The 15,828-nt window shown below is 40.2% G+C and overlaps 1 protein-coding gene across 1 annotated transcript in view; it reads right to left on the bottom strand.

Moving 5' to 3' along the window:
* The window catches only part of LOC100217317 (uncharacterized), a 48,257-nt gene extending 38,736 nt beyond the window's left edge, over positions 1–9,521 (bottom strand). Inside the window, 6 exon segments of the mRNA NM_001142789.1 lie at positions 2,757–3,023; positions 4,655–4,725; positions 4,831–4,882; positions 4,885–4,948; positions 5,224–5,288; positions 9,425–9,521. Of these exon segments, the coding sequence (NP_001136261.1) occupies positions 2,757–3,023; positions 4,655–4,725; positions 4,831–4,882; positions 4,885–4,929 (435 nt within the window). The 5' untranslated portion in view covers positions 4,930–4,948; positions 5,224–5,288; positions 9,425–9,521.
* Between the last annotated feature and the right edge of the window lie 6,307 nt (positions 9,522–15,828).

Raw genomic sequence — 15,828 nt, 5'->3', positions numbered from 1 at the left:
CATTTGACACTTCTTATTAGTGTCACCTTCAGTCCAGCTCTTGCTCTGAACCTTTAGTACATAACTCATGGATTTTGTCGGCATTTGACTGCAGCCAAAGTCAGTTGTGGATAATATGTTGACTTCAGTATGTGTCACATAAAGATACCATACCTCCCAACATTTTGGAAATCAAAAGAGGGACAAAAAGTTGTGCCGCGTGTAGCGTGTCAAAATTTTTGTGACCATGCCGACACCCCCCTAATTACCATGTTCATTTTACAAATTGTAAATAAGCTGTATCACTTTAAATGGGCAGGGAGATCTCTATGGCAGTCCCTACTAAGGTGATGTATAAAGTTGTAGTGCAACTGGCTTCCCTCCACTGGTTATTGAACTACAACTCCCAGCACCAACACCCAGAGAGCAAAAGCATTGGCCCAGGGTTAGTGGGGAGAGAGAACAGCAAAGAACCTGTGTCTGGAACTTTGATGTCAGATAAATGGTTAAACACATTTACACACACACACACCTACACAGTAACACAGGGCTCTAGTATCCCTTGCCTGGCTGCATGGCATTCCCCGCCTCCATAAATCCTCCCCCCTCCCAAGCAGGAAGCACTTACATGGACTTGTTCTGCCCATTGTAGGCATAAAAATACTAGGACCCTCGGAGTACAAAGACTAAAAAGAAGACAATTTAACTTGACCCTAGTTTGCATTAAATAAAAACTTTTTTGGTCAAATTGGGAAACGAAAGTACTGTTGGCAACCAAGAACATACATTATTTTCAGTTCCATGCCAAAATTACACACACACACACACACACACACATCCTATATACACACACACATCCTATACACATATATATATATATATATATACACACACATCATATATACACACACACACATCATATATACACACACATCATATATACACACACACACACATCATATATACACACACACACATATTATATATATATATATACATATATATATATATATATATATATATATATATACACACACACGCCACATATACACATATATATACACACACACACACACATCATATATACACACACACACATCATACACACACACACACACACACATCATATATACACAAACATCATATATACACACACACACACATAACACACATCACACACACACATCATATATACACACACACACACACACACACACAAACATTACACATATCCAGTGGCTTCAATGTTATTGATCACTAAATCCAGATGTGAGAATCAGCTGGATTGGGCTGCAGTGTGTCAGTAGTCAGAAGCAGCAGTGCAGAATACAGACAAACATTACAAAGCTCTCTGTTGCTGCACGACTGGGCCGCTATGCTGTGTATGGAGTGATTATAGAAGGTAATTACAAGATTAGGGACGGTATTAGAATGTTTGTGCAACCAAACTAAACTTGCACGTGCGAACTTTAACTCCCAGCATCGTCTAACAACCACAACCTGACCACACGTGCTGAAAGCAGCCAGAGAGCCGCAAGCTGCACTACAAAAACGCACCCAAGCAACACAAACAGGGATTACCTGCAGCCCTCACTGAGCCAAGCCAGAACCCCCAGGGTCGCACATCCACAACTACAGAGGTCACCACCAGCAGCCTCTGCCACTCTCCGCCCACCCCATTTATAACAGCAAGGCCACGACCACTCTCCAACATGTCAGCTGCTAATTCAGCCTCCCAAAGCCGGGGGTAGCCGGTGCGCCAGGTCTCTGTGAGGGACGTGATACTGACACACGAACCAGCAGGATTTCTCTCACACTTCTATCTGGTTACAAATATCTTTATAATTACTGTGGATTAGAGGGTGATGTTTGAAATCCTCCGCAGGCCTCCGAAGCAGGAAGAGCGAGAGAGACACGGATGCGGGAGCGGGTCATTGAGTTCACTATCCGGGACAGCTGGACAGACAGCGAAAAATGGGACTGTCCCGCGGAAAACGGGACGGTTGGGGGGTATGAGATACTAGGGGTATACAAAGAAAGAGTATTGCACCCAAATCTAGGAAAGAGATGCATACACCTATACTACTGATGCTGGATAGGCAACCTGGTGAAACCATTTAAGATTAAGGAAGACCGGGCTTCAGACAAACATTTTGCTTTAAACAGAGTAGCTCTGAATGCTCGAGGGTAACCATAGTTTTGGGCAAAAGTGAAGTTTCCTGCATGGCCTCCAGATCTTTACTGGTAATAGAGATGGGCACTGTACGAGCTGCAGCAGTTTAGGTAGGGTGATGTTTAATACCTCTGATTTGTCATTCTTAATATGCCGAAATGTTGACAACATTAATGAATACTTATTATTATGGACAATTACTGGAGGATCTTTTTATCCTATTCCAGGGGGAGGATAGTTATTGAAGAGACAGAAGAGATTTGAGGGGTGAGTGATTCCCACCTCTAGATATTTAAGATGGGACTGCTGCTATATGTAGTCAGTTTCATTGAATCAGTTCAACCACACATAGAGGGGTAAGTTGATGTTTAATACCTTTGATCTGTCATCAGCATCCCTTTTTTATCGCCTATTCTCTTTTCAGTATTCCTGTTTTACCACACTTTCCCTTCTGCTCTTCAAACACTATTTACTGACACAAGGTATTCTGCACAAAAAAGATATCCCCCAGTTTCCAATAAAGTTTGGAGTATTACAGCCAATATTAATATTACAATAAATAGGCACACAAACCTGTTTCCCGCCTTGCTGTTATGGTGCTTACCGGGTTGATGGTGGTGCTGATACTGTAGCTCTGGGGCTGAAGACCAGGGATGAAGCGAGACGCAAGGGAGCAGAAGAGAAGTGTTCCTAGGTTGGCGGTCCCAGAAGAAATCAGACCTGTGGGCTGTAACGTGCAGCTGAGCCAAGATGAGTGGATCCAGGGAAAGAGTGTAGAATCTTCGGAGGGATAGAGATGGAGAGCCTGCCCTTTACGTCCGACAGCTGTGTCTCGGTTGACAGTAGGCATCGAAGCTTGTTCTTGTATAGACTGGAAACCATAGAGTGGCAACATTACTGAGAGTGGAACAATTCACCCTTATAAAGTAGAGAATAAAATATTTGCTTAAATTATTCCTGCTGATCAGAGAACATGTTTCTGATTGGAGGTATGTTTGTAATGAGCCCAAGTAAATCTAAACTAGAAAAAGTAAATATAGCAGCATTTAGTGGGTTTCAGTGTTTGGGGCTACTGTGTATGATTTTGAATAAACTTAGAAGTCTTTCCTTATTTGTCTGTAGTTTAGGATTGTAATTAAGGAAACACTTTATTACACACAGACCATGATTGTGCTGCATGGGCCCTTTATCTAGTGTGTTACAAGCAAATGTATAAAGCCACAAATATGTTGTAATAAAGTCCCAATTGCAGTTATTTCGCTGCACCCAAAGTCTCGTGCTACTGTGAGGTTTATCACCTGGGCACCTTATTTGTGGCTTCTTTAGCTTTTGGTATTAAAGCAACAGTTTGCCACCAGCAAGTTTGTACAAATTCTTATTTGTGTTCTTTCCCTCTATAAATATTCCCTTTCTTTGACTCCTATTGGCATTCAGATATTGGCAAGACATCTCTGTCAATGCAAGATCAGAGATAGTGCTGACTTCAATTCATTATTATTATGTACAGGGTCACTATGTGCATGGGTTATTCTTCCAGCTAAGCCTCAATTATCAGTTAGTTAATATGGGGAGAACCATAACAGCAGCTGAGCAAAGTGTCTGTGTTGAGCTGGCTTGCAGTATGACCTGATGTTGGCATGGGGCGAAAACATTCGGATCATCCTGATTCGGCTTAATACATTGGTGGTGAAATTGGCCAAAAAATTCACCAAATGAGCAGTTCTTGCCACGCATGCTTACCTTTTGTCCACTCTTGGTTTTTTTTCCCTTAGGTGTGACATTAGGCAACTACATATGAATTATGGCTTTAACTGTATGCGGGGTATCTCTACTTACCAGGGACCATTGTGAGCTTTTCTCGGGGCTGGACTATGAATCCAACACAGATTGGTTCATGCTTTTCAGTCATTTTAAGACAGAAGGTAATACCCATCAATGCATTTCATTTATTCAGCAAACACTGGCCAGTTCTAATTATTCATTCTCTGTCTTATAAGTTGTCTTGTGTGTTGCTAATTTAAGTTTATGTAATGCAGACATGGAAATTCAGGTAAAATCAACTGTTTTCTACCCACAAATCTATCCTTAGGGCTGCTTTCATAAAAGACATCCTATGTAAGGACTACATGTGTTTTTGTGATCTATGTTGGGTAAAATATTGTAAGTTAACATGAGGTAAGGTAACGTGAGTAACAGCTATGTGTAATCTCTTGCAACTATAACTTCTCTTTTTGTTGTCCCAACAGCAAATTGCACAGTTCTACCACCAGTCCCTGTACAGGTAAAACAATGACATGTTCTCTGCACATTTAAATGCAGAACTGTGTGCTATAAACAACTTAAAATGCAAAATGACTCTTTAAGCTGAATCTGAGTTATGTAGAATTACATTTTCTTTTCATTGAGTACCTGGATTTAGGTTTAGTTCCTGTGTGTTTTCTCTAAGTAGTGGGATAGGAGTGACTGTACTTGCTGTAAAGGTTTTGCACCAGAGTGTCTCACCTGGTGCACAGAGAGGTGCTTCTGTTGCTTGAAAGCTTGTCTACACTGGTCACAAATGTGGTTTCTCTCCTCTGTAAATAAAAGTGAATGTATTCTCATCTTCCAACATTGCTGCAGCACTGGAGGAATCAATGGTATCCTGCTTGGATTTCACCAGAGACACTATTTCTGCTTACCTGTGTGAATGAGCTTGACATGCCTCTGTAGGTACTGGTCTATCATAAATACTTTGTTGCAGCCAGGGTGTGGACATGGTCGCTCCCGCACCTCCTCATGATGTTCCTTAATGTGTTTCTGTGGGGTAGAATGGGGGGCTAAAACAAGAGTTTGTAATAATTTCATTTGGTGCTTAAGCTGGAAGATATCTTTTTTTATTACAGGTTGAATTCTCTTTTAAGCTTAGTTCTCCTTTATGAGATAATAAAATGTGTCCCCTCAGCTAAAAGAAATTTGTTTATGGGGAAGAACAATTACATTTCAGTGAAATGGTCATTTGCAAGTACATTTGACACACAGGCTAACAGACTTAACATTTTCCATTGGTATGACAAATGGTTTCCCCCTTTTACCTTCATGTAGAACCTCTGTATACAGCTGTGCAGCCTTGGTAAGGAAACGTGTAGGCAGTTCCTCCCTGCAATTGGATGAAAGAAAAACCTTGTTAACATATCAAGCACAAATATTCAAGAGTCCCTGCCTGGAGTAGAGAATCCAAAGACAGTTCGAGATTTATCAAACAGAGCTATACAGCCCTCACCTTTCACTCTTAATTTTCTTCACACAGTAACAAAAAGCGTATATAGTCTTTATATCAATAAAATACTCCCCCAACCCACACAATTTTTCTCTCTCTCAGGTTTGATAAATAAAAGTAATTCTAGCTATGCATTAATATTTCCTATGCTCATTAAGTTGATGGTTGGCAAATAAGGTCAGATACAGAGCTATTTTATTGTCTGGTATGGAGCTTATGCAGGTATTCTACCAGAAAAATGAACTAATGCCTCTTTATTTACATTAATTACGACAGAACACATACAAATCAAGAAAATGAGGTTGACCTGTAATATAAGCTGATGCTACAGGGCTGATTATTAAATTATCATGCTAATTGCACTGGTTTCTGTGCTGTCATGTAGTAATTATCTATAATAATTACTAATCAGCCTTATAGTGTGACATTTCTATTCTATGTGTACTGTATATTGTGAGCCGTTTCCAAAGCTCAGTAAGTGAATCAGCAGAAAAGAAGATGGCGAGCTACTGGGACATCTTTGGAGACACAGATCTTCGCTGCAAAAGGGCTGTGGTTGCCTTAGGCTGGTGCAAAACTCAAAACATGATGTGTAATATTTCTACCTTACTTCTTTACTTAAAGGAGAATTCAACCTGTAATAAAAAAAAACCTCCCCCCTACCCTGGGTAGACCCCCCCTCCCTCCCCCGGGCAAATGCCCCTAATTTTTTACTCACCCATCCGTGCAGATTCTGGCCACGGCAGCCATCTTCTTTCTTTTTCTGAAGTTTTGGCTCATGCACAGTTGGAGTAAATTTCTGCTCCCAAACCACTGCAAATGCACCAAAAGTCACGACAATTTCCAAAAGTTTTTCGCAAATTTTCGTGACTTTCGACAGTTGTTTGGGATAGGAAATTTACTCCAAATGCACATGCGCCCAAAATGCCGTCAAGACATTGTCGATTACTAGAGAAGAAGAAGATGGCTGCCGCGAACTCTGAGGCCAGAATCTGCACGGAGGGGTGAGTAAAAAATTAGGGGCAAGGTAGGCTGGGGGGGAGGAGGGAGGGGGTCTACCCAGGGTAGGGGGGGAGGGTTTTTTTTATTACAGGTTGAATTCTCTTTTAAGCTTAGTTCTCCTTTATGAGATAATAAAATGTGTCCCCTCAGCTAAAATACATTTGTTTATGGGGAAGAACAATTACAGAATATCCAATCTGTTTGGCTTCTTCCAGAAGGAACTGGGAAATATAATTGACACTCCTTATGTATTCCACATAGGCTCCCTAAGTAGCAAAAGGAAAAAAATGAATAAACCACGTATAACTTTGATAATCACAACTAAAAAAATTTTGAAGATGAGGATATGGTTGCAAAAAACATTGTAAAGCAAGGGAGCAAGTGCAAAAAACTATACTAGTTGCTTGAAAGACAGACAAGATTCTTAAACGTTCATCACTTTTTGTGATGCAGTTTTCAAATTAATTAACATAGAAAAAAACCTTTTGCAGGTATGGGGCCTGTTATCCAGAATGCTTGAGACCTGGGGTTTTCTGGATAATGCTCCAAAAAGGCTTTTTACACTGATTAGCGTTAATTCAAACAGTTCTTGTGGTGATTCCTTGGGTGCTCCGCCTCTGGCATCCCTTATATATTTGATTTATAGTAGCAGTTGGAAACACTCACAAAAGCAGAGTAACTGCAATTAGGCTTTTTATTCCATTACCACACAACATGTTTCGGGCACCTGGCCCTTTCTCAAGTGTGAACATAAAATAGTGTAGAAAACATTTTTATAACACCACAGATGTAAACCCGCCCACCAATTACCAGGTGTATACCTTATTAACCCTTCAAGCGTTTTTCTTGGCTCAAATGGTTGTTAGTTAAAAAATGTGCCGTAAATTTATGTCCATTGTGTAACTTGTCCCAGTCCATATTATCCGTGTTTTCTTTTTAGCTTTTTCAACCATAACTCCCAGCACAATTTCTACAAACTGTAAAAAGTGTAAATAGTAAAAAGTGTAAAAAAAATTTTTTAAAAAATCATTAAAAATTTATACATTACACACAATACAGATCAAATGGTACTGCTTCACTACTGAGCCTACCACAGATTCACTTAGAGAGTTACATGTATATTATTCCTTTTAATAACTTTTACTTATCTTACCATTAGCTGGTCTCTAGTACATTGCTATTTTATACTGGAACATCCTTTCAGTATCTGTGGAGGAAATTACATAATTCATTATCCCAAGAACGGTGTGATACTCCAATGGTCATTCATTCCCATTGGAGCCATTGCATTCATCTTTTTAATCCAATAGGCTTCCTTTTGGGTCAAGATTTTTTTAATATCTCCACCCCTGCTGGGCATTTTTATTTGCTCCAGACTCATCCATTTTAGTTGACTAACATTGTGTCCCTTGTTGTGAAAGTGTCTAGACACACATGTATCAGTTGCAGTTCCCGTTTTAAAGTTTCTAATGTTTCCCCTGTGTTCTTTTATTCTTTCCTTAACTGCTCGAGAGGTTTGGCCTATGTACGCTAGTCCGCATGGACATTTAAGCATGTATACTATGTATTCTGGATAATGGATCTTTCCGTAATTTGGATCTTCATACCATACATCACTAGAAAATCATGTAAACATTAAATAAATCCAATAGGATTAATTGTATCTTAGTTTGGATCAAATTTAAGGTACTGTTTTATTACAGATAAAATCATTGGATTATTTGGATAAAATGTGGTATATGAAAAATGGCCTACCCATTATTCGCAGCTTTTCGGGTTATTCGGGTTTCTGGATAATGAATCCCATACCTGTACTGCAATTAAGAAGATGTATTTTTCTTTTTTGACAAGAACACGGGTTGCCCAGGTACAGAAAATGTGGGGTAGTAGAAAAATCCAAATGACTTTACTGGTTGCTATGGCTTAATGCTGCCTCACTTCAGTTACAGAAAATTTAGTTTTTCTATTTCAAAAAGTTAACATTAGTTCAACCCACCCATCACTGTCAAGCCACTATTTTTATTTGGCTTTCGTGTAAACCAGTGTCTCTTGAATGTCCAGATGTGCAAAATATTAAATTGAGACCACTGCCATCATTGAGGTGATTTTCTAATTTTAGTATTTAACCAAAATACATATACATACATTTATAACTGGTTGGCTAGGCCAGTTTGTTAGGCTTCATTTAATCTCAGCTACAGTTGTGCTCGAAAGTTTGTGAACCCTTTAATATTTTCTATATTTTTACATGAATGTGACCTAAAACATCATCTGATTTTTAAACAAGTCCTAAAAGTAGATGAAGAAACACTAGTTAAACAAATAAAACTAAAAATATTATATTTGGTCATGTATTTAATGAAAAAAAATTATCCAATAACAACCAACTTGCTATCCAATGGTTGGCATAGTGTATATTAAGACACCTGGAATCTGTGGCGGTGAATAATTATTTCATATTCTAGATGTTGTTAAACTCTGTTCAGATAAAGGGGAGCTTGGCTTCTATGAGGGCTTTAGTCGAAATGAGCAACAACTGTGACATTAGGATGATACTGATCCAGTCGTGGGTTTTCTGTTACTAAATGGTTACATGACATAAGGTGTGGAAGTGCACTGGCATGGCTAACATGGCATTAGATGACAAGTGGCAATCCTACCAATTTCCAGCAGCAGCAGCAGCAGAGAAGCAATTGGTGACCCATGCAATGTATTAAAATAATAGCAAACACTCTGCATGGAATAGCACAGGGCCAGGCACATTCTAGCACCTCATCCACAAGTCAGGAGCACAATAAACAGGAGCGTGACTACATAAGGGCTGGATGTACCAAATATTCCATTTCTACAGAGACATACAGGAGACAACAGGGATCCACTGCGGTCACTGACACTACAGACATCAAAGTTGACACTTTTATGGCTCCTGTCATTATGCTTCACGATCGGGACTATTCCTCCCCTCCCCCGGAACTATTCCTCTCCTCCTATTCACTTTCGCTTTCCCATCTCACCCGGTTCCCGGTGTCCAGCTTCTGGAGAGGCGTCAGAGCTACATCCCCCAACGGAGGAAGCCATCCGCGTAAACTAGACATGTATCAGAAATCTCCCGGAACTGTCTGTCTCAGTACACAATCCACCCGGTCTGTATACAGAACACACCTACCCGGGAGGAATTAGGAAACGCACACACTGGTGAAGTCACAGCGCCACCTGCTGGACATGACACAAAGCGGCGACTTTAGCTAAGGAAGGAAAGCTCGGGAAATGAATGGATTTATGTATCACATACCTTGTTGGAACATTAACAAACGAGGCTTAGTTTGGAACTGCTGCAGCAGAAGTGGTAGCGCCTATGAGCTGCTCCCCATCACAAACAATGTGTAAACTGTCAGGAAGGTCCCAAGAAATAATTGTAACAACCCCAATAATAAAAGCCACAGTCAGTCCTGTAAAGCTGTTATTTAGCATTTCCATGGCATAACCCACAACCTGGTTTAGTTATACTTAGTCCAATACCTTCTAGATCAGGGAACATTAGAGATCTAGGGGAAATACATGTAAAATCAAAAATGTAATTTACCCAATAAAATGTCCTGGTGCCTTCAGTTGGGAACATGGTTATTATCCCTAATCTTTCTAAACCAGTATACTCACTGCTGAATGCTCTCACAGTATATCTTCAGAGCTCTGCTTTGGTGCCCAGGTCAGACTACAGCCCACAGCATTCCCTTTCCTGAAGACCTGCCAGCACTAGCAGCAATAGCAAAACTAGAAATTAATATGTGTATCATGTGATGCATGCATACCTCCCAACATTTTGGAAGTAAAAAGAGGGACAAAAATTTTTTTCCCGCAGGTAGCTCAGCAATTTTTTGACCACACCCCTTTCTGTGGCCACACCCCCTAATTACCATGTTTGTTTTACAAAATTTGGCAGGTTATGAAAGTTTGAAAATAATTCTCCTTATCTAAACTGTGTTTTTGTGTCTCAAAATTGTTACAAAGTATCTTATTTGCACCTGTTAGCTGTTCTGGGTTCTCTGCTAAAAGCCAATTAAGTGAGAAACTTTGTTTCTTTTTCTGGCTGTTCAGTGCATAGAAAAGAGGGACTTTCCAGTACAAATGAGGGACTGCGGGTTGAGCTGTCAAAAGAGGGACTGTCCCTCCGAAAAAGGGACAGTTGGGAGGTATGATGCATGTAGGGTTGCCACCGTTTTGGAAAAAAAAATCTGGCCTTCCTATATATTTATCTTTTTTCCCTATTAATAACATTGGAGTCAACCATCATTTTTATCGGCCAGGCTGGTGAAATTTCTGGCCAGGTGGCAACCCCACCGCAAATACAACTCTTGTGCCCAATAGAAGAAAAAGGAGTCTGTACCTGTTGCCAATGTGTGTCAGTTTTATTGAAGGTGTGATTAAAACATTTAATAGGTACATGCTCCATTTTGTTGTTTTGGGCACATCAGGCTGAACTACCAGGGCCCCCCGGCAGCTCGCGCACTGCTGATTCCGGGCAGAAAATCACATACGGAGGGGGGTGGGCGCCTGGCTGCACGTCCCCAACCAGGGCCCGCCTCCCTCTAGTTACATTAATGCTTTCCTTGTTTCTTGATATTCGTTCTTTATAATTTTTTTTAGTATTTTTTTTAAATTTGCTTTTTTACCTGGCAATGGTTTAGGCAGTGACATAACTAGATATTACTGGGCCCCACAGAAAATTATTTTTCAGGCCCCGAAAATGTCTAGAGGTTTTTTGAGATTGTATATGAATTTGAGCCTCATTGGGCACCTTCCTCTTTAGTTACACCCCTAGACATATGTATAAAGTCTTTGAAAGGGAAGTGACCTACTGCCAATGACGTAGTAACTATAATTCTGGGTTATGTTACACTATGGGGAAGAAGGATTGCCTAGCAACGTAGGTTTCCCAAAGTCCAACTAACTTGGCCAGATTGCTGGCAGGACAAGGGTTAAACTTTGTTCTCCTGTTTGCTTACAAAATATTGCAGACTTTACTTATTACTTACTGATGGTTAATTTCTCAAAGTTTTTCTGCCTAAACCCACTGTTGCTATAAAGTGAGAAGTATTTATAGGAGTATTTATTATGCAATGATGCCTTAGTATTGTAAGTAGATCACTTTTAAATTATGCAATTTACTGTTTGTAATTGAAAATTATGTTATGTTTAGTTACCACATGAATATAGGGTTTGGTTGTACTGGGGTTGTTCCTATGTTATGTGGCAATGGGAATTTAAAGAGAAAATATACCCCCCTTTTTTACATGCTTTCATTCAGTTGGGTTTATGTAAAAAAGGTACAAAAACATTATCTGAACTTCTAAACAGAAATATAAATATATTTTATTTACACAAACATACCTGATTCCACAGACTGAAGGACACAGCTTTCCCAAGATCCCTAATACTGAGAGTGTAATGCAACCCGATTCCTCACTGTATTCAATTGTGAAGTGATGAATTTGGGGACTTGAAGTCCTTCTGCTTTCCATAGTGGGTCGTGAACTACAAAGAGCTGTATTTACACAATAATCCAGGAAAGGCTCGGATTTGGACACTAACATTAGTATTAAATGTGGCTTAAACAGTTAACACTGCTGATTACTACAGGGAGCCAGGAAAAGCAGCTGGCATGTGGCTGTATATCTTGTCTCGAGAAGCAGCATAATGGATATGAGCAGCTGCTTTTATAAGAAAATGCAGTAAGTACCTGACCTGTCCAATGGCTTATTATGTGCTATGTACATCAGGGCACTGTAGCTTCACAAGAGGAAAAGCAACTTGCTGGAACTGGGCTGTGTCAAGAACAACTTTTAAATACAGTATTATCTGGCAGGGCCAGCACAAAAAACTATAAGGGTTCCATATATCTAAATGATTGCTGCAGTCACAAGCACAGTGAGCCCTTTGTAAGCAGCATATGGGCACTGTCTGCATGGGAGGGAGAAAACCCCAGATGTCCTGCATTAGGGCCCTAGCCAGACCCCAGATAAGAGCCAAGGCACATATATTGCTGCTGACAAATATTAAGACAAAGGCAGGGTCGGACTGGGGGGCTTGGGGCCCACCGGGGATACTGCCCCAGGGCCCACGCTGGCGCTCTAGTGCACCGTGTCGCGTTTCTGCATACACGTTTGTGTGCACGCAAAAAACTTTTATTTTGCCGCGACAAAGAGGAGCCGCGCAACACTAAGAAGCGGATCTGGCTCGGCGCGGCCCAGAACAGCAGGGGCCCACTGGGTTTTTTCCCAGTGTCGCAGTCTGACACTGGACAAAGAGGTTTTTCATTTTCCAAACACTTTTTTCTGTTCAATTGTTTTCAGATTGTTCCCCGAAATAAAGACTTTTTTCAATTACCTTCCATTTTTCAGTTTTTTTTTCAAAATCTTTAAAGTTGGATGTTCCTGTCTCTGGTGTCTCAGTCTGGCAGCTCAGTAATTTAGGAGCAAACTCTAAACTGTTACAACATTCAGTTAATACATTTTGAGCAGCATCGCTGGAGAATTAGCAACTACAGTATATTAGGTGACAATATGATTTTAATTTATGTGGATATTGTAAGATTCATGGAAAACAAGGACAACTCCAGTTTAGTCTGGTTGAAGGAAGCCTAAGGTGCTGTCACAACACTGAAAATCCTATAGTAAAGGAATAATCTGCCACTGTAATTGGGTGACACTTGTACTCATGAGGCATAGCACCCCTTGCTGGGAGTTAGGGCACAAAGTCCATTCCAACACTGGTGTTTTAATTCTCACGGAGAACAGAATGTCTGCCATAGACAGAGCTGTTTCTGTTTAGATAAACAGGACGCACACACAGTATTTTAATTTTAAAAAACATATTGTTGATCACAGTGGCATCGCTACCATTCAGCAGAATGTACACAGGGCCGGATTTAGAGACCCCCCTCCGGTGTGTGCTCCTCTGGATGCTGCCTCCTGCCACTTACTGCATGACCTCGGGGAGGGAGGGGGGTGCTGTGGTGTGAGGACCCTGGAAATCTTGTGTCTAGCGAGGGAGCCTGGCTCACTATAGCCACACTACTGCTTATTTTGTTCATTGCCGAAGAGCACTCCCGACAGACACAACACAGAACAGACTGAATCAGTTAACACTTGCATTGCCAAGCAGTGGAATGCACTAACACTCTACTGAACTTTAAATGTGTTGATATCACTATTAGTTTCTAATGGAATCCAAAAATGTATGAATAAATAAGGGGTTAAAGGGGTTGTTCACCTTTGCCGTAACTTTTAGTATGTTAAAGAATGTCAAAATCCTAGTAACTTTTCAATTGGTCTTCATTTTTTGTATGTTATAGTTTTGTGGCTATTTGCCTTTCTCTTCTAACTCTTTCCAGCTTTTTAAAGGGGGGTCACTTACCCCCTCTTTAAAAACAAATGTCTTTTAGGCTACAGATGTATTGTTATTGCTACTTTTAATTCCCTATCTTTCTATTCAGGCCTATCCCATTCATATTCTAGTCTCCTATTCTAGTCTTTTTTTAAAAATCAGTGCATGGTTTCTAGGGCAATTGGATTGCTGAAATTGCAAACCAGGGAGCTGCTGATTAAACATATAAACTCAAAAAACACAAATAAATGAAATGAAAACCAATTGCCAATTTTCTCAGAACATCGCTCTCTACATCATACTTAAAGGTAATTTAAAGGTCCAGGGACTGGTGGTGGGGAATATGGATATGGGCAACTTGGCATACAAAGAAAAACCTGTAAAGATGACAAATTAAAAGAGCTTTGCCCGATTTGGTCACTCAATCATTTTAACAGAAAAAATGTTGGGAATATGATATTTTGCTGCCAGAGAAAAATGGGCAGCACAAACAAAGGGGTAGCGATGTTTTGTAGGAATCAGTCACATTGAGGAGTCCTAATGTTGCCAGTAATCAGCAGAGCCTAACAGCCAAACAGACATCTGGAACATGAGAACTGATATCTAGCTGCTTGGGTCATATGTATGTGCCACTTTATTAGACACAGCCTAGACAAGTTGTTTTATTATGTTTTCCCCACAATATGAGCCACACTGGATCCCCTACTGAACCTGAGCTTGGAGTAGAGACCCACTGTCGGCTGAAATTCAGACTTTACTGCATCAGAAACCATTGTGGCCAAAGAATTATACTGGCACATTTTTCTCCTCTATAGTCCCCTATGCAGCACTATCAATTGCTTTATTTGTGTGTAATGATTAATCTGCATCTATTCATCGAACTGTTTTTATTATTTGGAAGGGAAAATGGTAGGACCTGTTTTACTATCTATGAGAGAATCTCAAGCAGCTAAACTATCAGAATACATCAGTTATTTATCATTATGTAAATGTCTGACACTGATATTTGTGAGCAATTAATAAATGTATTTTTGCCTTCTGTCTGCAGATTGCGACTCTTTCTGCATTTTGAATGACCAGCCCAGACGGCTGTACTTCTATTTACTCACAGAATACTTAGCGAGATGGTGGTGCTGATTCGAGTAGTTTCTCTAAAGGTGGCCAGAGATGATTTTTTTGAAAAGTTCTTTTTGTGGGACTTATGTAGGATCGTTTAAACAAACAATTAGTCCATCAACAAAAAAGACCATTTCAAGTAATATCATCTAGTTGAAGCTAGGAAACTGTAGGTAGCGCTCTGCTTGACCCTGCAAACAACTGGACAATGGATATGTTTCACTGTAACTGATGAAAAAATTTTAACCCGTTCGATCAATTTTCTGAGCGATGTACAAAATCGTTAGATAAACGATCGTTTGGTGCCACAAAAATTAAACAAAAAAATCTCAACGTCTATGGCCACCGGAAGGGTTGCAGATTTGTTAAAAAGGACATAATTGGGGCCTAGAGCAAAGCAGCCTAAACTTACTGTGGGTTTTGTAGACATTGTTACAGAATGTTACAGAATGGCCAATTCTAAACAAATAGAGAAATTTAATTACTTACCGTAATTTCTATTTCCAAGTCACCTACCATGGCAGCACTCACCAACATGAGTATTCCCCGCCCCTCAGGTCACTGGACAGGAAAGGGTTAACTCCCAACCCTATAACATCCGCTCTGCACCGCCCCCACCTTGTCTATGTTTCTTAGCTTCAGAAGGGAGGGAAGTTGGTGAGTGCTGCCATGGTAGGTGACTTGGAAATAGAAATTACGGTAAGTAATTAAATTTCTCTATTTGTTTAGAATTGGCCATTCTGTAACATTCTGTAACAATGTCTACAAAACCCACAGTAAGTTTAGGCTGCTTTGCTCTAGGCCCCAATTATGTCCTTTTTAACAAATCTGCAACCCTTCCGGTGGCCATAGACGTTGATATGGCAGCATATCACCAACATGAGAATTTCCAAAGCCAAAAGAAGGGAGGGACCACAAC

This window comes from Xenopus laevis, chromosome 4L (assembly GCF_017654675.1).
Source record: "Xenopus laevis strain J_2021 chromosome 4L, Xenopus_laevis_v10.1, whole genome shotgun sequence".
Taxonomy (NCBI): domain Eukaryota; kingdom Metazoa; phylum Chordata; class Amphibia; order Anura; family Pipidae; genus Xenopus; species Xenopus laevis.
Note: the sequence above shows the minus strand (reverse complement) of the source record. Positions and strands in the feature narration are given on the sequence as shown.